Here is a 27,594-nt window from a genome sequence, read left to right as displayed (position 1 = left end):
CCCCTGTGATTGTGCTCGACTCGTAGACTAAGGATGCGAGATACGTTGGCTCGAATAACTTTCAACTTTGCACTCAACTAAAAAGTTTAAACAAGTAGAAACTGATTTAAACTGCAAAAAAAAGGAGCAACTGTAATTTCTATTATAATTATTAAATTTGTTATATTTTTAATCGATTTTGTCTTGAATATTTAGCATCTTAATCTACGTAAACTTTAGATATTCATCAATTTTAAAAGTTACTCGATGACTTAGGTTCAAATTTCAAAAGTCGTTTCGTTCAACTTTAAAATTCATCTAAAAAGTCAAAGCTCAAAACCTGTGCCCTAGTTCTTCAAATTCGTGACATTCGAATATTTTTGCCCGATATTATCGAGCATTTAGATCCCGAGGTATCAACAGCGACAGATACTCAACCACCCCTTACTAATCGTTCCAAATTGTCCACAAATATTTCTCCAACATATAACCCCAAACATTCATCTTCGAACAACGAGCAACAACTTTCCATGAGAATCCATAATTGCTTCCTCGTGCACGATTCTCGCAAACCCACCATCTTTGGAGCTGATAACGGGGCGCCACATTTCCCACCCCGTCACGATTTGCGCACACTCCCATTCGAGTGTTTACCCCTTGCAGCACAGGACTAAAGAGAACGGGAGGAGGAGCACAATAGCGAGAATTCAAATTGTCGTTTGTCGTTTGGATCCCGTTTTCTTTGCGGAAAGAAGGAAAGAAAGAGGGAAAGAAAGGAGGAAAAAAGAAATGGAAAAGGAGACGGATAACTTTGGAAGATTTTGCAAGAATTGTTTCCCTTTTCTATCGTGGAAATTCGAGAGCAACGACAGCACTACTCGGTTAAGGAAAAATCGAGATGGAAGGAAGGCGAGGGCGCGCGCATCGAGCCTTTTCACAAGCATTGATCGTGGGGGGTGGTGTGGGATAGCTGATAGACTCTGGAGAGAGCAGGAGGAAGGAGTACGCGGCGAGAGAGTTAGCTTGGGTCGAGGGGTGTGAGGGTGTGCGCGAAAGAAAGAGCTCGTCGAGGAGCGGAGGCCACCGTAAAGAGTAAGCATCCGCGGACACTTTGCAACTTGGTTACTTTATCGTTTGATCGAACGATGGATTTGATTCATGAATATTAAGGGCACGATGTCGAATAATTTTGACAGGATGGATGACAGCTGCATTTGTTGAAGTTTGTTAAAGATGTAGAGCGATGTTAATCGAGTGCATGTAAATATTCTTCCAGAGCTATGGATTTTCCGTGAACATTTTAATTTAAATATTGATAACTGATTATCCAGTTTTTCATTTTTTACAAGTCGAGGATAACGAGTTTATCGTTATCAATTTTTTCGACATTCGAAAATATTCCCTTAAAAAATTTAATGAAGATAAAGAAATAAAAAACACTCTTTTACACTCTTATTTAAATTATATAATATTTCAATCTTCTTCTCTATTTTTATTTCTAAAAATAATTTTGCGTATATCGATACGCACATAGATGATAAAACATTCTTCCAATCAACAGTGAACGCGTTAAATACAAGTATCCTCGACTCTCGAGAGCCCCAGACACTCGACAGTCATCACTCGTTCTCGAAGAACGTGTTCAACAGGGAAGCATTTTAACATAACAACAAGCATCGAGCCGAAGCGATAACACAGAGTACAGAGCAATGCAGTTGGTCGGTATTACCGCGGGCAATTAGGGAGAGCCCAAGCAGAAACGGAATTCAAGATGAGACGAGATCAGATCAATCAGGAATGTCGCTTTTAAACAAGACACAGCGGCCCGCTGTGCGTTTAGACTCGTCGATCAGGAATATCTGAAACGTGTATACATCTACATCGACGCATTTCTGTTCGATACGCCAACGCCATCGAGATTTCCGATTTCTAGAATACGTATGGACGTATCAAACGAGATATTGTTCCGCGAAAAACCGTTCATCCTTGTTGATTTATATCTTTTCTTAATATCTCCCCAAATTCGTCCCCTTTTTCTTGTTCTTTTCTTCCCTTTTCTTTTTTCACGATCGAAGTATTGAATGAATATAAAAAGATAAGAAAACAGTGGTACGTTAAGAAGAGAATTCTGAAAGAGATGGATACGTGTGTGATCAAAGGTTACACGAATATTCGGAATACTTTGGACTCGATATCTTTAATTTTAGCTTTCAGTGGGATTTTCAGTCTCGATCGATATCGAATATTCGGATCACGATAGATCTCTCGAGGTTGTTGCTAGAAATGTAGCAGGATCTGGATTTCTTCGTTTGATTGTAAAAACATCGAATATACGTTGAAATGTAGAATTAATTCTGTTTGATATTAATCGAAACGTTCGAAACGTTGATTTTCTCGGTTTGATTAAGGAAATGGTAAAGATTAATCGATATTATAACGTCAACAAGTATTAAAGAAACAAGAAAAGTTTAACGAATTATTTGTTCTTTCTTTCAGAAAAACGATGAATGATTCGACAGTACCTTAGAATTTAATTCATAAATTCTTCTTTACATTTCGAATTAAAATTTCGAGTGTCGACACACTCGACTGTATAAGATTGTGTTACGCGTCAACACGAATATTTTATTTTGAACACAGCATCTCGATAAATTTATTTTTCGCCCCGTTGATTCAGAGAGCTGTTTGTAAGATGAATACCCCGAGATTCGAGAATTTCGGGCAATGTCGTTCAACTTATTAATAGTCGTTCACCTCGCGATGCGGTGGAAAGAAATTTATGGAAAAAAAAAAAAAAAAAAAAAAAAAAAAAAAAAAAAANAAAAAAAAAAAAAAAAAAAAAAAAAAAAAAAAAAAGAAAGAAAAAAAAAGTTATGAAGAAAACCGTGGAATAACAGAACAGTTCTTCAAGGCTGGCTTTATTTTTAGCAAACCGGAAATATAGCGTATACCATTGGGACCCTGTTACGTCGCTTTTTTACCTGTACGCGACAAATATCGATTACTTAAAAAAATCGATAAGATTAATATTCCATGATATTATTTTTTCTCTCCAACGTTAGATTCGTTTGCAACGAGCTTTTTCGAGCCACGTTTGATGCGATAATGTTCTTTACATTAAGATGATCACTTAAAAATAACTCGAATTCACGTCAAGGTTAAGCTTTGCAAATTTCCAGGAAAAGGAGGATTTTTTTTCGTAAAATGATATCGAATAGGATATGTTAAGTTTTTTCTTTTTTTTTTTTTTTTTTTTCTTTTGAAATTAATTGTTACCTTAAGTCGTATAGATTTATTTAAAATAAAGTTCTTTAAATATGTAATAATATATTATAATTATTAATTCGTGATGAATACAGGATATAAATGAGAAAAAGAAAGTATTGATCGATATTCCTTGTCCTTATATTTTCGCTCTCTGTGTTTTGAACAAGCGTTGCGTTATGAAAAGTGCACGCGTTTGGGCATACTTCCCGAATGCATTTGAGGGCTCGTTATTGTCGAGAGAAGGCAACAAACAGATCGTAAACCTCACAATTGAGTGGAAACGTTACGATGCAACGAATTGAAATAAGAATTGATACTAGACACGCTGCAATTGAATGTTGTTTGAGTGTTGAAATACAGGATAGACAATTATTAATATAAGACTAAAATTATCGAAACTTGAACAACTTGTACGATTGTTACTATACGATCTTTCATTTTCTTTTTCTCACTTTTGCAAAACTTTAATCAAAACGAAAATAAAATGTACGGTCGAATAAAGAAATTCCTTTCCTGATTCTAAACCTTATTTTAATTAATCATGCATGTTTAGGTATCTAGCTATCCTTAGCGTAATTATATGAAACTTTCCCCTCCATGATTCTTCGACGAATTTGCAAACTTGAACGATAATGGAAGCACAGTATTTTACCGAAGCAACGTGTCCTTATTATAAAATTACATTTCCCGATCAGCTTCGTGTAATAGTACGTTTAATGGAATATCGATGCGGTCCGATACATGTTCTAAAAGGTTTTGCATACTCATATCTGCTATTAATATTAGTGGAAACCAAAGGGTTCGTAAATAACATGTTAAGAGTCAATAAATCGATATCGCGTCAGAAATAACAGTAAAGTAAAACCGACGATAAATTTAATATAACGTTCAAGATTTTGATCAATGAAATTTTTGATTTATAAAAAAATATTTATTCGTCATGAGAGGTGTTGAAAATAAATTAATCGAACCAATTTTTTCCTCGTTCAAAATGTTAATTAGGAAAAGAAAAGAAGAGATAGGGAATTAAATCAATAATTATATCGCATAACGTGATTTATTAATCATTGATCAATATTTATTATTTCTCATATTTATTGTAATTTTTTCCTCATTTTTTATTTGCATAATAATACATCCGATTTTAAAATTAATACTCGTATTTTTTATTAAATATTTCTAGCTTGACGCAAAAACTAGTTAGAAAATTAATCGAGTAATAATTAACCATTGCTTTTATGCGACGCCCTGGAAATTTTGTTCATCGACATTTAACTGCTTAATATATTTACCCGCTTAGTCCCCGTTTAGGTTTAAAAGTGTTGCAGAATTTCACGCTCTGATTCAAGGGTTCAAAATGAGATGTTCTTTACGCTGCAGCTAAATTAATGAACGCTGTATAAATTTTGTTCAATGATTTTCTTTGTTCAATCTCTTCTCGCTTAATCTTCGAATAATCTTCGAAATAAATATTTCCCTCTTTTCATTTTTCTATTTCTAATATCTCTATAAAAATTGAATATTTTTTTTATCTTCTCTGGATAAATTTGGATGTATTTGGATTTTAAATTATCGCACCAGGATCTATTACTAGGATAAATTAATTAATCAACCGATTATATCTATTATTATCAATGTTTTATTTCCAATGCTCGAAAATTTGTCTCCGCCAGATTATGTAATGGATATCAACCTCATCGTGTGGGCGATGAGCCAGACTTAGATTTCACCAATAGGTTAAATCCATCTCGTTGAAATTTTGATTTTCTGATTTTATTTCACGTGAAATTAAAAACGTTAATCGTACTCTACGACAATAATTTTTCTATAAATCAAATTGAAAATATTCTATCCGGTACAATTAGATTTTTAATTGATGAGAAATTATAAATTATTCTTTGCACTTTTACATAACAGCTAGAAATATCTTGTTTCCAACAGTACGTAATAAAACTATATTTGAAACAATACAGGCATATGTAGAAATTATTGAATGGTATTTGTTCAAAATGTATCAAATGTATTGGCAGTCACCCAATGATTTAAATTCTAGTAAACTTTAATTATTTGTTTTACATTAGCCACTGTAAATTGGTGACGTTTATTTTGTCTATCCATTGTGCGTATTTTCGATTTCCAAAATATCACCAAAATGTCACAGTTTCATTTTACAATCTTCTCCTATTTTGACATTGTATCATCCCCTGGCAATTTGATAAATACCTCCCTATAATTATAACAATAAGGTTAAATTCAAAAAAAAGTTACAAGTGAAACGAAATATTTGTCTAATGTTGGACATTTAAAACATTTTATCGATCCATTAAGAAAGAAGAATTTTTTTTCAAGAGAAGACTTCTCCCTCTTTTCTTTATCCCAGATAAAAGAAAAAATAAAAAAGAAAACAAGAAAATCGTGGCTCGTTCTTAATTTAACCTGCACACTATTAAATTACAAATCTCTCAATTTCTCCCTTGTTCTTCTTTTCGTTACAGTTTGCAACTTCGTGGTGCACGACCGCTGTCTCAAGGCCGTCGTCTCTCCCTGCTCCAGCATCGCGGCAAGCCTCATTAAGGTAAGAATACCCTCGGTTTCCGTTCTTCCTCTCTTTCGTGTGACCAGAGACGAAGTGAAGTCTTCCCTCCGCGACCTATATTTACACGCCGCTGAGAATACTCATGGTTGCACGATATCATGGCTGAGTCCAAACTTCTCTCGTTCGCGACGGAGGATGAACTTCGTGAACATCACAGTTTCTGCATTAGCGACACGGCTATGATATTTTAGACGGACTTTATTTTTAATGCGCCCCCAACTCCCTCTTCCTCCTTCTTTTCTTCCGTGAAAAAAATAGTAGTTCGAATAAAAACAGTCGAGGTCGATCGTCGTTTACCACTATTTGCGTTCTAAAATCACTCGGTTATTTTTTTCTTTTAATTTCTTTTTTTTTTTCCACGATAATTACTTTCCAAAAGGAAGAAAGAAAGTTTCGTGTAGTTTCTTTTTCATCGAATATAACGCGTTTCTGTGTGTGGAAAAAAGGGGGAAAAAAAAATGAGAAATAAAAGAGGTTTTGTTCTGTTGCACACAGAATCCAGTTGCACACTGCTGGTCCGAACAGGTACATCATAGAAGAAAATTCTGCAACGTCTGTCGTAAACGGCTCGATGATAATCTATCCATACATTGTGAAAGTAAGTGTCTTTTCATATTCTTTATTGATAACATGGTAATATTTTCTACTAGCATAAGCGTTTTCCATGACTATAATAATTCAATTACTAAGGAGTAAACGAGAAATTTGCATTCTTTTCCCTCGTATCGTATGTCGCCACGATTGTGGCACATACATGGTGGTAGATTGTACGATTGATAAATTTTTACGATTTTCAGTATGCGAATACTTCGCGCACACGGAGTGCCAGGATTTTGCCGTGGCAGATTGCAAGGAGAACGCCACGTATTTACCTGGGAAGGACTTGGCGCAGGTAAACCACACTCATCACTGGCGAGAAGGCAATCTTCCCAGCAGTTCGAAATGCGCTGTCTGCAAGAAAAATTGTTTTTCTGCCGAGTGCCTTTCCGGGTTTCGTTGCGAGTGGTGCGGCATGACGGTAAATGTTTTCCCTCCTCTTTTCTAAACTTCCGTTTTTCTTTTTTTTTTTTTTTTGTCATTTCGAGCCTCCATCAATTTAAAAGTTTCTATAAGACGAATCTTATAGAAACTTTAGAAGACGAGAATCTTATAGAAGACGAATCTTTCTATATAAATAAGAATAATATATATGTATATTATTAATTATATATTATTAATATATATGTATATTATATATATATATGCATATTTATTTTATTTCTGAAGTTAGAAATTAACGTAGTTATTCCTCCTTTCGAAGCGGAGATGAAAAAGTTGAAATCGTTTGGAAATCGTTGAACGATTGCTCAATTGTTTTAATTAAAAATAACATCGATTGTTCCGAAATCGAGCGAACTTGTTCGAAGTGCTCTTGTTAAAATAATGAGCGCAGAGTTTCAGAGAATATGAAATACACATTTGTTTACAAGGATGAGTATTATTTTTTGCGTATTAAAAAATGTGGTTGTCTTGTGTATCAGAGAAAAGAAGATCGATAAATGGAACGATAAATAAATGTGCAAATTTTTATCATTGAAACGAAATGTTTTTTAACGATATTTTATTGTAAAAATTGATTATTTTATATATTATATATCATAAATTTCAATGTGTTCTTACCTCATAACTTTTTGCTTACAGTTGCACTCTTACTGTTATAAAAATATCCCGCAAGAATGCACCTTTGGGAACTTGGAACCAATTTACTTACCACCACATGCAGTCAGCATTCCACGTACGGAAGTTCCCATGGAGGCCATCATCGGTGTACAAGTACGTCGAAAAGAAGCCCTGGCGCGTGAGTATTCCTGCCGTAAGTGTCTATATTGTACAAAATATACGTTTCAAATATCGATTAGAGGATGTGTAACACGTGACCGGATAATAGACGGAAGTAGTGGAATGAAATTATGTTCACGTATACGTGTATTGTAAATATGTCTATATATATATATAAACATATATATATATATACACATATTATATCTTGAATTATCGATATTGTGCCGATCTATTCGAAATTTTATTATTAGACGATCGATCGTATATGTGTATAACGTAAAAACAAAAAAANAAAAAAAAAAAAAAAAAAAAAAAGGAAACGAAGAGTCGTAAGGGAAAAAATTAGTTACGAACTTTAAAATAGCGAGAACTAGAGGATATCTTTTTTGTATGTATTTTCTTATAAAAAGTGAAAAAAAAAATAATAAGAAAACAAAATTATTATAAAACGAAGATAATGATTCGATTTTATTTATTTATTTTTTAAAAGATCTTACAAAATTCAAATCGTGAATATATTTCAATTTTAAATTATTGTTACGTTCTATTGATGATATTAGTATATTACACTCAGATAACAAATAATGGCTCAATTAGAGTGTTACGAATTTCATGGTCGATCAATCTTCACGATACATCGAGCACACGTTTTATCGAGTTCCTATAAAATGTCATAGTGTCAATACTTGATGCACCATTTAAAGAAAAGAACACTGTCATGCAAAGATCACATTGTACTCATTGTTAGTACACAATAACGATGATACTCGTAGCAACGTTACATTTTAATCAGGATAATATATATATATATATATATCCAGATAGAATAGATTACACGTTTTTTCTGTTCAAAAATAAAAATTTCTTTATTCACACTACTGTCGTATTCTTTTTCCTATGTTTCTTTTAAACAATAATTTACACGTACACGTGTCTCATATATATAAGATGTGTATTATCTATTTATATACGTCTAATCTTATATATATATATATATATATAATTTTAATTAGAAAAATATATTTATCCAAATTCTTACAAAATTTATTTAAAATTGTGTATGATATATAAATGTAATGAATGGTGTAATTAATGATATGTAAATTTATAATTGTATATGATAATGTTTATTATCTTATAATAACGAAACGGGATAAAAACAAGAAGAGAAAGAATTATGAGATAAAGTAATATAAGATAATTTTCATTACTCGTACTTGACTTTTGACCATACTATAAAATAATATCTATATATTGTATATCGTTGATTAGAAACAAATCTTTTGCATGATACTTAGTACTCACTCATTGATATACGCGTGTATAAAAATATTTATTACTATCTGTACCACTCTCGAATTTTATAATATATTATATACACATATACGTGTTTTCTTTCCTTCGAAGCATGCGATGTTCGATCTGTTGGATAGAACAACAATTCCCCCCCCCCCCCCCCATTCGTGTTTTTAACACTCGAACTTGTTTCTGTCACGGGTCTATCTTGCGTTTCTTTCCTTCTTGTTTTCTCATTCTTTTTTTTTTTTACTCGAAAATCTTTTTTATAAGAAAATCCTGCTAGATTGTTATTTCTTATTGAAAATATTGTTTTTCTTTTTTTTCTTTTTTTGTTTTCTTTTCTCTCTTCTATATACGTTATACGTGTCCTTTGTATAACTATTTATCACAGCTGTCTTCCAGTTTCTCGCACTCTCAGCCTCTCACGATAAATGATTCGCGAAATTTGAAATACCACGATTCGAAAGTTCGCGGAGGTTACTTAGAGAAAATATTTAGACGGGATTCGATATTTGTTGGTTGTTCCGTTTGTTACGCGCGAAACATCCGAGAGATTTCAAATTAGTCGAACAAGTTTTAAAAAAATACGTTAACAATAGGTAATGAATAGTCGAATTTACTAAAATTCGTAGAATATTTTTATTTTATTTTATTTTATTTTATTTTTAAAAATCCGTAAAAAATTTCTATCGAGAATTCTTCAAGAAGATATTTTTATTCGAAAAAGATACATAGAAATTATTAATTTTAGGAATAGGAGATTTATTTTATACACCAACATATCAGAACGACACGAATTGTTGTTGATTTATCGATACCATAAACTGGAAATTAACAAGTGTCAAAATATTTGTAAGAAGTACGCATCAAGTACATATTTATAAATTGTTCATATTTTTACAACATTTACAATTAGCGAAATTGATAGAAATAATTATAGATATATTATTTACAAAAATTGTAATGTAAGTATCAAAATATTGAGAAGTTTATTTATATATTATATTACACATATCATGTTTAATAATGATGTGATAGTGATATGATTTTTTTTTTATTACAAAAGAAAGTACAATTTTTGATATCGATTATATTCGAAACAAGTTTTGCGATCAAAGTAACTAGATATATTAGAAACATTATAGCTTCTGTGGCTGTCGCTGTTATTAATCGCTATTTCTCAATGTGCTTTCAATAGACGTAATGACGTTTACGATTATTATATCGATTCACGTGGCTTTACAAATACAGTTACACCGATTGTTAATATCGTTGAACATTTAAGATATGAAAATAAAGTTTTAGAAATGTTTCTTCTGTTCTTTAAGATTTAATGAACGAGAAAATATATGTAAATGTATAAATAAATAATAATAACGATATAGTTTCATCAGTGAAATTAGAATTAATAGATAAGAATTTATTAATTACGTAGAGCTAAAAGTATTATTTTATCGATTGATTTAATTTCTTTTTTTTTTTTTTTTTNTTTTTTTTTTTTTTTATGCTTCTTTTAGAGAAATATTTGCAACGAGTATTGTGTGTATAAAATAGCAATAAAGTAGTAAATAATGGCGATTAAAATACAATTTATGGTGCTCTGTAACGCGCCACGCTGAGTGTTTGCGATTTAAATGTTGACATGTTGCAATTTCACGTTTGTCGATTATTTGATTAAAAGTCAAATCAAAAGGGGAATAACGAATTGATATATTTTTTTTATAACGAAATACTGATTCATAAATATACATTTATAACTATAGAATGCCCATTTCGAATGAAATATATAATGAATTAAATATTTTTATATTCAACAAAAATTACAATAGCACTTTGCTATTGTTTAATCTAAAATAAATGAAAATTTTTTCAATATTTATTGTTTTTCCGTAAAAAGGTAAAAAAACTCCTTTCTAAAATTATTATAATTAAATTAATTTGACATTCCAACGATATTATTTACAATTCAAATCAAAAGGATATACAAGTGTATTAAGAATCACAAAGAAAGTAGAAATGATTTAAAAAAAAAAAACAAGTTAATTACAATATTTCTGAAATTATATCAATTTGCATTAATGCAAACTATTATAATTTATGTCAATGTTAATCGAGTTAAACGTTGAATATCAATTATGCACGATTAAATCGCAGTCACCGGCAAAACCATTATCCATGTGTTTTTGTATCCAAGAGGTCGAAAGAAAAAAAAAAAAAAAAAAAAAAAAAAGAAAAGAAAATTATGTAGAGATCAGAGACTTGTGTAATGGTAACCGTATAAAAAAACTCGGTCTACCGTTTGCTTCTATTTGAAGATAACATCGGAGAGCAATTCGATTTCGCTGAGAGTGAACAAATTGGGGCTGCAGGCCGTCTAGCCGAAGCTTTGAGGCGCCTTTCACTAGTTTTGCCACGTAGCTGCCATGGAAAATGTCATGCTTCCCCTCCTTATGTTCGAGGTATCTAGAATATTATCCATCATCTGACATTCATCTGTGTGAGCATAATCGATGTTGAGATGTTAGCGCGAGTCGGAAACCGAATCGGGCGAAAATCGAATTTGCCTTAGCGATTAATTGTTCTTTGTATACATTTCAGCTTAATTTTTCTCTTAATCGTATTTTTCTTCTCTTTCTACACTTCTTTTCGATAACTCTCTCTCTCTCTCTCTCTCTTNTCTCTCTCTCTCTCTCTCTCTCTCTCTCTCTCTCTCTTTTTTCCTCACTCTTTCCTCTATATCTCGCTTCTTAACTTTTTCTCTTTTCGCCTTCGCGTCTGTCTATTTATTTATTTTTTCATTCTTTCTTCTGGACTCTTGGTTGGTCGAAGAAGAAGATAGAAAAATAGAAAAGTTGTTGTTGCGAAGTGTTTTCATTTTTTACTTTTTTTACTACCTTCGCCTTTTCGGTACTAGCAGAAGATTGAAATGTGATTTTTGTTTCATTCATGGAGCTAAAAAGATGTTATTTCAGCTGAATAATCTGACATTCTACGAAAATAGTATGGAAAACGTAGAAGTTATATCGAATGTATATTTAAGCTAAGTCTATGTTCAGATCTAGTGAAACTGGGATATATAAATGTGACGCAGAAAGATTGTGTTAAAGCATTTCTTTTTTTTTTTTTTTTCATCTTTTATTATTATTATTCGTTTTAAAACTAAAGCGAAATTGAAATATAATTTTACGGATCAATCTCTTATTAAAGAATCTCTTTGAGTATAGTTTTAATATAAAATTTCTACGTCGATTTTAAATCTTCTTGATGAAAGGAAACTGTACGTTTAATATCATGTTATTTGACATTTTTGTTTTTTTTTTTTTAAAAAAAAAAAAGGTAAATGTGCTCTTTATTTTAATTTCGACGCTTTGCATCTTAGGTTGGCTCTGACCTTTTTCCTCGTTAACGTGTCGATAGTTCGAGAATCGCTTTAAACCTTTAGTTCACGCGATCCGAATTTTTTCAAGGTCCGGTTGTATCAAGTTTAAGTGATAAACAATGTCGTTCGTTTAATGATCGGATGAGACTGCTCTCTCTCTCTCTCAATATAATATACTGCTATATAAAAATATAATTTATTGAAATTTATCTTGAAATTTTATTTTGATAGAACTTTCGAATATCTTTTTCGAAATTTTTATTTGTAATATTGTTTTTAATTTTTACACGATTTTTGTAGAACTTTCGCGTGCCAATTTTTATCAATGCAGTACCGAAGAGGTTAACAACATGGTTTTACTTTACGATATAATACGATATATATATATATATTTTTTTATAATGCTGCTTTTTTAAAACCTTGTTTAAAGTACTAATTCGAGGCACTGCAAAAAAATGCGCTTGCTTTTACTGTATGAACTCGTTATGTTTAAAATGACGTAAGAATTATAATTCCCTTATAAATTATGCCAAAGTACAATGAATTATTTACTATATAATGAATATTATTAGATATCTATCTCATGTGTTTCAATTCATTCGTCTTACGTCATTATAAAAATAAAAAATTTATTTCACAAGTATTGTAAATTAGGATGACGCCATAGATGAGTGTTTTTTCAATATTTAAAAAAATAGTAATATTTAATTGCTATAATATCTCTAATCCATTTAATTTTGCAAAAAAATAAAATCTTCAAAATTTTTATTTCATCGTTTTTTTTTCCCCCTCAAGATTTTTTCATGGACAACATTATTTATTTATACTATTAATCAATATTTTAAAGTGAATAAATCTTCGTGTTCATCTTTAAAAGAAAATCTCTTTTTTTTTCTGGCGTGCAAATATTAATAAAAACATATTGTTTGACTAAAATGTTGATTTTTTTGAAGGAATATTACAACGAATAGATTAGAAATTTGCTCGTCGGAATACCGAATGGAGAATGAAGCTGATTCAAAATATTCGAGCACGTTTTATAAATTTAACACGATTTATCATTATAGATATAACTCTGTCAACTTTAATTCCATTTTACGGATCAATGCACAGTAAAATTAAACAACTCAAAGTTGACCCCACCCTTTCTAAGACATAATTTTCACTTAGCTTATTAATCAATACATCTACCATTATCCTACCTATCGCTAACGGAACAATAATTTGCAAAAAAAGAAAAAAAAAAAAAAAGGGAAATAAAACCAACAAAATGTTGTCTACAAAGTTTAAAAAAAATTTCTTTAAAATTAATCCTCCCTCGATAAGTATTTCAATAAAACGTTTTAAAAACGTTTTAATAGAAATATTATCTTCGATACATAAGATCCCGTGTCGATCGATTTACATTTTACAGCGGGCACAGGAACATAATCTTTTATAAGAATTGAAAAGAAAAATCGCACCTCACGTGTCACGTTGATCGTCTCTCTCTCTCTCTCTCTCTCTGTCTATGAATGTTTGTTATTTCGTTATAACATTTTACGTTTATAGCATGTGTGTATGTGTTGCTTCTCGGTGCATGTACTGTCACACTCAGGCCGCTGGATGCTATGATGAGTTACCGTGACGCTTGTCACACCACTATGCGATGAAAATGAAGTTGCAAGAATGCTACTGTGAAAATAAATCTTCCTATCATGTGTGTTCTGCAAACCCATCGTGCCCGATGGTAAGAGGTGTCACTTTATTATACTTCGAATTTTTTAATTGAAAGAAAATTATTTAAGTACGACATTACGTAACGTTGTAGCGCAGTATATGTAACACCTTGTAGTCCTTTTTATCACTATCTTCCTTCTCTTACGATCTTACGACATATCATATCGGTATGTACTATCATTGGTAGTATTGTCTCATCGATATATCTCGTAGAAGCGTCTGAAATATTTAGTGCATAATTAAATATAATTTTAGTAATATAATTAATTTTCGTTTCAATTTAAATATTAATTGTGTAATATATGTATCTCGATTTCTTTATTTTATTATGTAATATTAATATTGATTAATAGTGGAAAATATTTTAGAGAAAAATAAAAAGTTTGACGTTTTTATTTAAAATAGAGAAAATTCGAAGAATTATTTAATCACTTTATAACAGTGTCTTAATACAAATGATAATAATTATAATACACCGTTTCGAAGCAAAATTATGCACAAAAGTTTCAGAATATCTCACATTGTTAATCTTAACCGATATTACATAATCCAAAAACCACTATGTGTCGATATCAAATTGATTTAGTTCCGTATACTAGCGCTTCAATAATAGCAGTATATTACCCTATAGTATATATCACATCCGGTGCAAATCGATCCGATCCGGATAACACGTTTGATCCACTCACATCTCCGTACTTACGAATCCCCTAAACTAAAAAAAGCAACTACTTTGAACCAACCCCAATTTGCGAAAGTGTCATAGCTACTCTCTATAGATGCTTTCCTACCATTATTACACCATTAATGTTATCTGAGTAATGATTGCCAAGCAAGTATTATAATATATATATATACATATATCTTGCATCTTTTTTCTTTCTTTTTTTTTTTTTTTCTTTTTAATGGTAGTACGTACAAAGAAACAATACGATGCATTTATCTTACACCTTGTATATCTATATACATACGTATATATATAAGTTATTATCACGATGTGCTGTACACGATGGCTATTATATATAAAATCGAAATTCGATTTTCGATGGAAGAACGATCCTGAGAACTACAAGAACGATTCACGGTTTGTTTTCCAGCACGAAGCATATCGGAAGAGTTCAGCAGCGGGGATGCAAGGTATCGTGACAACGGCGAACCAGGACCGGGTAGCGCGCACGGACGTGATCCGCGTTCACCGAAGGAGAAAGAAGATAAAGAAAGAGGTGACGAAGGTATTTCAATATATTTCGTGCGGCTCACCGTCCATGCTCGATCTGTTCATCGATCTCGTTTTCCCTTGCCCGCAGAGATGATCAAGGTGTACGACGGCAACAATTCCCTCAGAAGACGGATATTTCGCGTGATCACGGTGCCCCGGCAAGCCACCACCGAACAGGTCCTGACGTCGGCGCTTCGCGCATTTCACATCACGAGAGATCCTAGTACGTGCGATTGTATTCAATTTTAGATCGCGAAATGCAGCGTGCCGGTTAATATTCGTTTCTCCAACACGTGTTTGAACAAAGATCTTGGTATCGTGAATTTGGATCACAATATTTATGTGTGTTGGATAGTTTGGATGGAGTTTTGTAATTTTATTGTTCTTTTTTTTTTATCGTTGTTAGAAATTTATTTGTTTAGATTTGGGTTTAGAGAATGGAATAATGGTTAACAAGTAAGGCAAGGATTGAAACGCTAAGGAAGGCTTATCTTTTTAGAAGTAAATTTGCACGCATACGTATAGGTTTCGTCAATAACATTTACGTGAACTCAATCTGTCGGATGTATCTATACGCCCACAGTAACAAAACAGTTGACCATTATATTTTACTCCTACGTAAAGATCAAACTGACAACTGCATACTGAATAGTTTTGTATCAATGGAATTGTTCTTCGTTTCATGCTACGTGTTTCTCTCTCTCTCTCTCTCTCTCTCTCTCTCTCTCTCTCTCTCTCTCTCTCTCTATGCGAACTCAATTAAAACAAGATGGAATTCTATTAATTTTAAACTGTGAACAGTAGTTAGAAATATATATATATATATACATTTTGCTTTTTTTAATTAAACGCTTTTTTTAATTTTTGAATACATTTGATCTATAATTGTTGAACAAACAGTTAAAAATACATTGAAAATAAATAAATTTGAACTTTATTCGAATTGTGTACTCGTAATATTATGATCTACACAGAAAGATCGTTTGAAATTTAACATTGGTATCAATATCTTTCTATTATTTGTTTTATATTTAAGTTTAACGTTATATTGAAATTTGTTTATCGATTCAGGCAACTTTTACCTCACCGACGTGTACGCCACGGATGAAACGGAATTATGCGATCCAAATCCGGTTCTAAACTTGAATCGAAAAGAGGGCAAACGTCCGGCTGTCTTCTTACGGTTCAAGTAAGTTTCCAATCCGAAGAAACTTTCTAACGTTTTCGACGTAATCAGAACAGAAGGAAGGAAATTTCGATTTCTCAATTCCAGGGATAGCGAAAGCGGAGAGGTACGCGTCTATCCGGGCAAATTACAAGTGTCAGAGTCGTTCTGTATAGTACCTGTCACAGAGGCGACAACGATCGCGGATTTGATCGAGGAAGCGCTTCAAAAGTTCGGTTTGCAAAATTTTAAATCGGAAGATTACAGATGCAGCGAGATTCTTCTGGATCATGGTGGTAAATTCCTTTTTAATTCGCCCATTAGAAATGAAATACAGTTCTATTCTTCTATATTACAACTATATAGTAAAGTAAATATCGAATTTCCCCAGTCACCGAAAGAGTTTTGTGCCGCGACGAGAAGCCGTGGGAAATCGTGAAGCAGCTTGGCAAAGATTCGATCAGGCAAATGGAATTGATGCGATTTTACCTTCAGCTTAAACAGGATCCCCATGGACCAAATTTAGCTTTGTTCGTGGGAAATTTGCCGCCAAATCTCTCCGAAAGGAGTTACGAAAACATGTTGACCGAATTCTTAGGCAAAGGTGAACATGATAAAATCGTATAATATAATGTTTGGTTGTAATCAACCTGTGCATAATAACTGGTGAACTGTTTGCAGAAAATAAATTCTCATCTATCGGTCCAATATACTACGAGTACGGCTCGATGGTGATCATTTACGAGGACTCGAACAAGGCTGTTACAGCGTTGTACACGTTAAGAGAATCAAAATACGAGGACAAACATCTTTTAGGTACATTGTCCAACAATCCATACAAATCTTCTAACTATTCCACTTCACGAAGTATTACGTGTCATTTTTATTATTTCTTGTATTTATACAGTTATGCTGTTACCAAGTATCGAGCCGAGCATGGTGCCTCCAGGTGTGCAACCTTTACTCGTCTTCGTGAACGTGAAATCTGGCGGTTGCCAAGGGCTTCAATTGATCTCCAGCTTTCGAAAACTTTTGAATCCGTATCAGGTGTTCGATCTCGACAATGGAGGTCCGCTTCCTGGGTGTGTAAAAAATTATAATATAAAAATTATAATAATTTTCGTATGACATGTCATGTTCAATCGGTGATATATATATATAACGATTGTGGTTACATTACAGTCTCTACGTTTTCCGTCACATAAAGGATTACAAAATCTTGGTTTGCGGTGGCGACGGGACAATAGGATGGGTGTTGCAGTGTTTGGATAACGTGGGCCAGGACAGTGAGTGTTCCTCGCCTGCTTGCGCCATTGTTCCCCTTGGTACAGGAAACGATCTTGCCCGTGTCCTGTGCTGGGGTTCCGGTTACACAGGCGACGAAGATCCCCTCAACTTGCTTCGAGACGTGATCGACGCGGAAAAATCCATGTTGGACAGGTGGACAGTGGTGTGTCACACGGAGGAGAAAGAGGACAAGCAATCGTCCACTAATGCGGGAGGTACGTTAATAACGAGTTTTATCGAAATTTAATCGATGAGGGATTAATTTGCAACTAAAATAAATATCACCTAGGAGCGGGTGCACCTAGCGAGGACAATACGCAAATATTGGTGATGAACAATTACTTCGGTATTGGCCTCGATGCCGATCTTTGTTTAGACTTTCACAACGCCAGAGAAGAAAATCCAAACAAATTTAAAAGCAGATTGCGTAACAAAGGGGTGTACGTGACCATGGGTTTACGAAAAATGGTAAAACGGAAACCGTGCAAAGATTTGCACAAAGAAATACGACTGGAAGTGGACGGGAGACTCGTCGAATTACCTCAAGTCGAAGGAATAATTATTCTAAACATTTTAAGGTATAGTTAGTATACGATATCGAACCGTAGCTGCGAATTTCTTCATTCAAATTTTTGTTTTTCCAATAATCTAGTTGGGGTTCTGGGGCAAATCCCTGGGGACCAGACATCAAGGAAGACCACTTTCAAACACCGAATCACGGGGATGGGATGTTGGAGGTGGTCGGAGTCACGGGTGTTATGCATCTCGGACAAATTCAATCTGGTCTCCGTACAGCGATGAGGATAGCACAGGTAAGTTTCTATTTTATCTTGAAATTATAGAATTTAATAATAATAAATAATGCAAATTAAAAAATGATATATATATATATTTCCACAGGGTGGACATATAAAAATTCATTTGTATTCCGACATACCAGTACAAGTGGACGGAGAACCATGGATCCAGAGTCCGGGGGATATCGTAGTTTTGAAATCGGCACTGACGGTAATCTTCTCATAGATATTCAAAATGGCCCCATAATTCTATCGAAATGGACAAACAGAGTGGATTTAATTAAGTTTGAAAAATAAAAAAAGGGTTTCCATTCTTCTTACGTACGCGATTCTTTTCGTAAAAAATGTGTTTCCAAACTTATTTTGCTCACCGATACACACAGACATATAAATAAAATATATATATATCCTTCAATTTGGAGAAAACTGAGATACAACTTCTATTTTTTTACGATTTGACATTTAGAAACACCTACACGAGAAATAATAATCACTTTTTATCGTGAATATAAAACTATAAATTATTTGTTCTCTCTTCAAATATACATATCAATATCATAAGGCCATAACATTTCCTCAAAGTTCAAATCTATCTCATAAGTATTCCATTTATCTTAACATTTTTTTAACATTTCAAATTGCTATAAATTAAAAAATTACTCGATATAATTAAAATTACCAATCTTCTGCTCCTAAATGCTATCCTATACATCGCATTTATACGTGTCAAGCAATTGTCGAGTCTTGCAAAATTGGAAGAAATAAAGGAACGTGAATTTATTTGAACGCTACTACGAAAGATCATATTCCTCGATGACCGGATTAATTAAACTTCTTGCCAATTTTCCACAATATTGACTATATCATCTGAAAAAAAAAAAATCCACTCCGTTGAATTTCGCATAGTACGATGAGGTTACCTATCTCTTTGTCGCACGTTGACTTCCCGCAGGATCTTGCATCTTTACTTGCACTATTTGCTAGATCTAACTTGCCATGAGCGCTCTACGCAGACACCATAAGAGCGTGATCCAACCGCTGGTGTCCGATCGGCGCATGCATCCCCCTCCCTTAATCGCACACAAAACTAATGTCTCCTTGTTCCTTTGTTCGCTCCAGGCAACCATGTTGAAGAAAAATAAGATCAAGCGTCGGAATACCGAACCTTCGATTCCACCCGCTAATGGGGTGGGGGGCAAGAGCACGGACGAGTGTAGCAACAAAAGCTAGAAGCCGCAGTTTCCGCGCTCCTATAAAAAAAAAAAAAAAAAAAAAAANCGCTCCTAAAAAAAAAAAAAAAAAAAAAAAAAAAAAAATCGATCGAATCAGACACGAAATTGTTCGATTCCCGCCTAGGCTCCACCTCGTATCGTGATATCCTGTTACGGTACAGGGGAGTTTCGGTGCGATCGATACGAGAGAGAACGCATACACACACACGCGCACATACATACATACTTACACGTACACGTACACGTACTCCCCCCTGTGTAGTAAAATTCCATTCGATGTTTCCGCCGCATGTAGCTCTCTGTGCCAATATTGTCGGTGTATATGAATGATCGATAAATTTTTGGACAACAATCAAATTGGCTTTTCGAAGAAGATCCGGTTCTTCCAAGGTCTTCGAGTCTCGACAATGACACATTTTCGAGATGTTAATACGTAAGATTATTTGGATATTTAATTTTGGATTATATTGGACTAATCCGAAGGTTATTAAGTTTTCCAGCACTTTTGAATAATTTAAAATTTTGAGTGATTTTGTTTGTTTTTTTTTTCCCCCCCAAAAAAAGTTGGAAAAGTTTTACATAATTTTTTTAAAAACACGTTTGCTGAATTATTAATATCGTTTTTTACGATCGAGATGATAATTTTTAAAAATATTAAATTAAAGATTTGATATTACTTAAATTTTAAATTTTTGTCCGAGAATTTATCATGTTATGATCATATCTAAATGCTCAGCGCAATTCAAGCTTGTCGTAAAACAGTGTTGTGAAAAATTGAAGGTTCGAGAAATTTTTGTCAATATTTTGCAAATATTGTATAATAAGCAGTGACAATCATTCTGTATTTTGAAACAAAATGAAAAGAAAATATAAATATATATATTCTGATAATTTTATAAAACCTACGTTTTCACAACACTAAATGGTTCAATTATTATGCCTATTTTCTCAAATGGTGTTTTCCAGCTTCAGAAATTAACTTTCGAAGGATCTTATTTCTTAATGTTCGAGATAATTAAATAATCTTCAAAAGATTTTCAAATTTTTACTTTTGTTCTATTTAACGAATTTTGAAGTTGTCACTATAAAATTCATATAAATTCTATATCATGATTTCAAAATTCCAATATCCAAAGAATAGCATCGATCCTTTGAGGGTTAATCCATCCTTCGTTTCATTCTTGTCATGGAAAATCTATTTATCTGAATTTCGTTTCTTGAAATTTAGAATAAATCGTAAGAAATTGTTTGAAAGAAATTTTTTTATCAGTAAAACGATGAACTCTTGATTATCTATTATACATTAAATCACATATTGGCGGCTTGAAAATGATTAATTTTTTTTTAATTATTGAATGTTATACTATTTCAAAAAAAAATTGTAGATACAAAGGTTATCTTCATTCCTCTATGGATCCAGATAAATAGAATTCTATCGTATTCGCTAGAAATGTGCAGAATTTTGAAACGATGAGCTCGGAAAAATTCGTGCAGGATTCGTGTTCTCGTACTAGTTTCAGGATCCGATTTACCGAGAATTCGACATCGGGTCAGTTCGGCAATACTCGGACGCGATCGATTTGGAACACGTTGCCATCTTATTTAAAGCCTTTAACTTCGAGAACTTTTTCCAATGATTCCAACCAAATACGAAATATATCGTTTGATCATTTTAAATTTAAAGTTAAAATTCGCGTTTCTGAATAACGCGTGACAATCCTGCATATTTTTAGCATTCGATCAATTTATTTATGCAATTTATTTATTTTTCTCTCTCTCTGTGTTATCCTTGGCGAGTGTTCTGGCTGTGTTAACCGATCCGCGTGTCGTTTCACTTTGGTCACTTGGCATTGACATTGCAATCTGTATTTGCTCCTTTGTGCGCGCTCCTTGTGATCCTGTCCCTTCTTAGGCCACGATGCTGAAGAAGACCAAGGGTAAAATGAAACGGCGTAACACAGAGTCCAGCATGCAGCTGGCGCTTCAGGCAGCAGCCTCGAACGATCCGGAGCCTGAACTCTTCTGAGTGTCCGAATATAGAGTCCCGTGCAAGCGGATGGATGTCACGACACGAGTATTATCACGTATTTGCACGCATAAGTGGCACGGTTGTAGCACAACACGCAACAAACGAAATCGGCCTCGAAATTCGTCTGTCTGACCACGCGCTGTACGAACTTGTTATTTCTAGTAAGCACAAAGAACGGAAAAAAAAAAAAAAAAAAAAAAAAAGAAGGGCGAGAAAGAGAAGGATCATACACACGAATAATATACCATAACACTGATATACGATGCATATACATACACACAAGTGAGTACAATTTCTCTTTGATGAAAAAAAAAAAAAAAAAAAACTCAAGCGGGAGCTCCTTTAGGAAATATAATAAAGAAGAAAAGTGCGAACCTGATGATTTTACTTACCACACACGAAGCTCTCCGTGATCGCTAAAGAATCCAGGAATGGAGAAATGGAGGAAAAATAAAAAAAAAAAAAGAAAAAAAGAAAAAAAGAGGACAACCAGGACAAACGCTCGTCTATGTGGACACACATCATTATAAACTCAAAGATAATCTTTAATGTCCTTTTTCCGAGTTGCTAGGATGAAAACAACTAGATCTCATTTTTAAATGTTAATAATCATTAATTGTAGCATTGTACGTAGCTTTGATCGATATTTTTTTAGTAAAACGATAAAACAAAACAGAGAGGAGGATTAAGAGAGAAGAGAGAATGCATGAGCGAGAGAGAGAGAGAGAGAGAGAGAGAAAGAGATTTTATGTATGTTGAGTATGTAAGGGAAAAAGAAAGAAAGAGAGGGAGAGAAAGAGAAAAATGAAGCGAATCAGAAAGAGTGAAAGGAGTGTTATACATGATAAGATAATTAAAAATCACGTTACCAAGAACAGCAGCAGTATTGAAACAAGTTTCTCCCCCGTTTAATTCGCTTGACAGCCATATTTGCGCATTTACGTTGTATAGTTCGTTATTTAGTCTCGGAAATGCGATCGAAAGAAGTGAAAAAAAACGTAATTGTACATGACATTTCGTATTGGTATTTTACTAATTTACAGTAAGTATCATGATACGAATCCCGTAATCACGAATATCGAATACATACAAGATCAGTTGTTATCTATTAATATAATATATATATATTAAAAAAAAATATAAATATATATATATATATATATATATAAAATATTTATGATTATAAATATTAATATATTTACAAAAGAGTAATGTATTAGTATTACAGTTTTAAGTTGTGATAACTGTTGTGCGTCTGACTGCTGGGCAGTCTGGAATTTAAAAAAAAAAAAAAAAAAAAAAAAAAACAAAAAGAAACAAATACCAGTGGCAGTCAGTTATTTCATATTATAGAATAAACGAGATAATAAAATAAAATCGAAAAGAGGGAGAAGAGAGAGTAGAAAGTGGGATGAATGGTGAACGAGGAGGATGGAAAAGAGAGCGTGGAAAACAAAAGAAAATTAATCCGGAATAAGAAAAAAAAAAAAAATAGTTAAATGTGACGCGTTTCCGGTAGAGTTTAAATTGGCGGCTGAACGTTTTGCCAACTCGTCTCGATGACGATCTCACACGATCTCACGATCCCCACTTTATGGGATTCGTGCTTCGTAACAAAATATTTCATACGAAAAATTCGTCGGTAAATGAAAGAGAAGGAAGGTCGGTGGCGACTTGGCAACGTTCTCACTTCATGGCTCTGGCAAAAATGTTCTCTGTCCAATCGAAAGAATCAATTTTACCGGAGCCACAGGGGTAGGCAAACACTACATTCCACTGAAACGTGGTTGCGATAAGCAAAGATGGACACACATGTACATTTCTAAACTATGCCAAAAAAAAAAAACAAGGAACTTCTAACGTGCTAACACTTTCAACGCTGTTTGGACACCTCTCGATATGCAGGGTTGATTCTCTGGTGGTAGAAGAAAAGAAGAAGAAGAAGAAGAAAAAAAAAAAGAAAAACGTGAGACACATATAGGATCGGGAAGATCGTCTATAGGAATCGTCGGTGATTTTCGGCAACGATTCGTATACACGAAGAGAGAAAGTGATTTTTGAAGAGCGGCTGATTCGATCGGGAACGAAGTGATTAATCGTACGCATCGTTCCGATTAATACGTACGTCGTGGATCGTGTTCATATTGGACCCTTAGTTGGCATCAATTCGATTAAGAGACAATTCCGGTGCCAAACAGTTGTACATAATACTGTAAATGTAGGAGTAAAAATGGTAACAATAAGAAAAAAAAGACAAAAAAAAAAAAACAGAAAAAAACAAGATACAAAACAAACAAATCGTTATTCTGAGCGTCAGAGAAAGAATAGAAACCAGGTGCTGTTTGTTACATGCCGGACATTCTAGATGAACGATCGTCCCTGTTTAGGAGTTATACCGATTTTTTGGGGGAAACGAAACAGAAAAAAAAAAAAAATAGAAAGAAAAGAGGAGAATAAAAAAACGTGTCGCGTGCGTTCCAATCGATCGAAAGTTAAAAAAAAAAAAAGTCGACCGAAATTCGACGATGCGTTTCGCGCGCGAACCGTCGTAAAAAAAAATGTATGGAAACGTGTCAAATAGGAGTAGATGTGCGCGAGGGTCTTTTAATTTTTGCGTTTTACGAGACGAGACGCTTGTAGAAATACGCTCCTGCATCTCTTTAGCTACTTTGTAGAATCTTTCCTTCCTCCTCCTCCTCCTCCTCCTTCTCCCCTTCCCCCTCCTCCTCCCCGAGTGTCTTCTCAAACGAGGTATCCGATCGCGCGGAAAAAAAAGAAAAAAAAAAAAGAAACATTTCGCCAGAGCAGAAGCAAAATTTTCCCTTCAACGGGAGGCCGGCCATTTCCCGGATGATTGGACCTTGGCCTCCCGTTTCGAACAAAATGGATCCCAACAACCTGCCAACGATACATGGGCTCAGTCGTTCGTGCTCGGCATCCGGCTCGCGAGCACGAACGACGTATCGGCGGCAGATTGGAATCGCGATTACATTTGTTAATCTGACCAAAAAAAAAAGGAAAAAAATAAAAAGCTCTAGTGTATTCGCCGTTGCTATAAACTAAAAAAAAAAAAAAAAAATAGAGGAACCACACATTAAGCTATGAACAATCTACGTATAATGAATGTATGTGCTATGGAAAACAAAAAAAAAAAAAAATGCTAGCTGTTACGACTGAATTCGTTTTCCTGTCCTTTCGACACACGACACTTATGACACTTATACAGATACATATACACGAAACATATGTACACATATATAAAAGGAACGCGCGCACACACGTACACACATATAAAGAGCATATACATCAATATGGAAGTATATCTGTGCGATCTATTTTTTTGTCACCTATCAAAATTCGACGCAAATTAAGAAAACGATACACACAGATAACATACATGTACACGTACACAGACAGAAATACAATACCTTCCTCCGTTTATATTGTATTTGTAGAATATAGATTTTGCCGAAGACGCAGTTCCGTAAATTATTTTCCGAACGAAAGAGCGAGAGCGTATTGTAATCACACCGGGGATCGGATGATGACACGTTTTTAGGGATGATTATTATTTTCATTACGAGTATATAATATCGTTTCGTTTTCTTTTTTTTTTTTTCGTCCCCATGTTCCAAATCGTACACACGCCTGTATTACCGTTGTAAGCTCGAAAGGACACATGTTGTGTGTGATCGAATAATAGAGATCCGTTGTGTAACATACATTGTACATACATTGTCGATGTATCACGCGCACGCTGGTGTGGTATACCGAAAAAAAAAAAAAAAAAAAAAACGAGAATTGTTACCGAGTTTACGATCCTTATGTTTCTCTCCTGATTGTATTGTTTCAGACGTGCTCGACTTGCACGCGTTAATTTATATCCGCGAGGTGGGCGAGGTTTTTGGTTTCAATCTTGTCTTGGCGTGTATATTACGGAAAGAGTGGAATATTACATAAATTAATGTACACATTACTTGTCGACTTTTTTTGATTGTGACTTTTTACAAATTCCATCTCATTGTTCTCCGTTTTTCTGTAAGACGATTTTGTGCGTGAACGCGCCACCCTCTCCCCTTATCCTTTATTCCATTTTTACGTTTGTTCAATTGTGTAATTGATAATACAAGTTGCGGTGTAAACTTAATGGTAATTGAAGAAAGACAATTTCTTGTTCGAAGTAGATTGAAAGTATGGAAACCGTTTATTTTTAAAATTGAAAAGAATATTTGAATAGAGGATAATTCTGGAAATATGAACCAGATTTTTATGAAATTATACTTTAATATTTTAAAAGTGTTGAATATCGAATTTCCTTGCTAGTTTGAATAGTTGATTGATTATCTTATCTACCTACTATTATTATATTATTCTACCTTTATAAATAGCAATAGAAAAAGAAATTACATTATATTGATTTCAAAATCACCATTCTAAGATAGAAGCTAATATAACTAAAATTTATTTTATATAGAATGACATAAAAGTATTTTTAAAGAAAATCGATAATTCTTATAACCATGCAGAAAGTGATTATTTATACTGTAAATGGAAATATCAATTTTTATTAAATTTTTTACAAAAATATGAAAATCGCACGGTTAAGTTACAATTGTATAGTTATTTTATAATACAAGAATTTGTTATCATATCTCATACTTTCGATTTACCTATGAAGAGTAATCTTTAAGTAGCACCGACTATGTTCTTTATAATATATTTGATATAGATTTCTTGATCTTTAAATTTGATAAAATACGTGTAAATGATAATTATTAATATTTATTTTTAATGTTCGATTCCGTAGGAAAGAAAAAAAAAAATTGTAAATTACAAACGATATAGTTTCACGTGAAAAAATCATTATTTCTATGAATATTTCATGATTGTCAATTAACGAGAAAATTACAATAGTTATAATGAAAAAAAAAAAAAGACAAGAAGGACGGAAATACTGTATAACAGTTTATGACTTTATAATTCCTGTCTGTCAATTATAAATCATAATAATAATATAATAGTGGTAATAATAAAAGTCGGTGTTGATTGAATACGTATTACTATATTAATAGAAAATTAATGTTTTATCAAAGTGTAGATTGCAATTTATGTTGTTTCGTATATATTATTTCGATTTACGGAGTCTATGGTATGTGTCAAGCACAGCAACACATCTTTGGTTTATGCATACAGGATTTTTTTAAAATCTAAATCAAAGAGAACCGAAGAATAAGCAAATCGAATCAATGCAGCACGATATTTAGAAGCTATAAGGTAAGTTTTTGTAGACAAATTGGTATCATGCGTCATCTAAAAATTATTGAGGAAATCACGGACAGAATAATCAAGAAAAATATCAAGATAAAATGTTGTGGACGTTATAATGCTATTCAATTATTATAATAAATGTATGTACATATATATATATATAAAAAACAAGAAAAAGAATTTTTGAAACGATTAAATTACTAATCATTAAATTACTAAAATAATTTATTCTTCTTAAATTAAAAAGATAATATAGCATAATTTGAAAAATATTAATTTATTATATAAATTCAATGTTTTAAATAATAATGTCTATTTTATATTAGGGAAAAAGGATTAAAACATAATTTTTTGACATATCATTAATTTGTTTAATATAGATTAAATATCCCTCTATAATTATATATTTTTGTAATTATATATTGGCACATCCAAACAATACATAGTTTAAATCAATTCATCAATTAACATATTACATATTTGCTTATTACATCTAGATCTTCGCAAAAATATATTTATCAAATATTTGTTTGAATG

The 27,594-nt window shown here is 32.9% G+C and overlaps 1 protein-coding gene across 10 annotated transcripts in view; it reads left to right on the top strand.

Moving 5' to 3' along the window:
• The window catches only part of LOC122720092 (diacylglycerol kinase theta), a 28,009-nt gene extending 2,244 nt beyond the window's left edge, over positions 1-25,765 (top strand). Inside the window, exons 2-18 of one of the 10 annotated variants that reach the window (XM_043946571.1) lie at positions 5,742-5,821; positions 6,338-6,440; positions 6,640-6,860; positions 7,523-7,694; positions 11,278-11,421; positions 15,158-15,292; positions 15,368-15,502; positions 16,351-16,468; positions 16,553-16,740; positions 16,836-17,048; positions 17,126-17,260; positions 17,352-17,526; positions 17,627-17,946; positions 18,021-18,309; positions 18,384-18,543; positions 18,632-18,739; positions 25,643-25,765. In XM_043946571.1, coding sequence (XP_043802506.1) covers positions 5,742-5,821; positions 6,338-6,440; positions 6,640-6,860; positions 7,523-7,694; positions 11,278-11,421; positions 15,158-15,292; positions 15,368-15,502; positions 16,351-16,468; positions 16,553-16,740; positions 16,836-17,048; positions 17,126-17,260; positions 17,352-17,526; positions 17,627-17,946; positions 18,021-18,309; positions 18,384-18,543; positions 18,632-18,739; positions 25,643-25,666 — 2,720 coding nt within the window. In that variant the 3' untranslated portion in view covers positions 25,667-25,765. Of the gene's footprint in view, positions 1-5,741; positions 5,822-6,337; positions 6,441-6,639; positions 6,861-7,522; positions 7,695-11,277; positions 11,422-15,157; positions 15,293-15,367; positions 15,503-16,350; positions 16,469-16,552; positions 16,741-16,835; positions 17,049-17,125; positions 17,261-17,351; positions 17,527-17,626; positions 17,947-18,020; positions 18,310-18,383; positions 18,544-18,631; positions 18,740-19,647; positions 19,806-21,672; positions 22,504-25,642 lie in introns of those variants that run through there. The other 9 variants (XM_043946569.1, XM_043946570.1, XM_043946567.1 and 6 more) reach the window with 9 other exon arrangements.
• The last annotated feature ends 1,829 nt before the right edge of the window (positions 25,766-27,594 follow it).

The sequence above is a fragment of the Apis laboriosa genome, unplaced genomic scaffold (genome assembly GCF_014066325.1).
Source record: "Apis laboriosa isolate Shangri-la unplaced genomic scaffold, ASM1406632v1 scaffold9_cov152, whole genome shotgun sequence".
Lineage (NCBI taxonomy): Eukaryota > Metazoa > Arthropoda > Insecta > Hymenoptera > Apidae > Apis > Apis laboriosa.
This window is presented reverse-complemented; position numbering and strand designations above follow the sequence as displayed.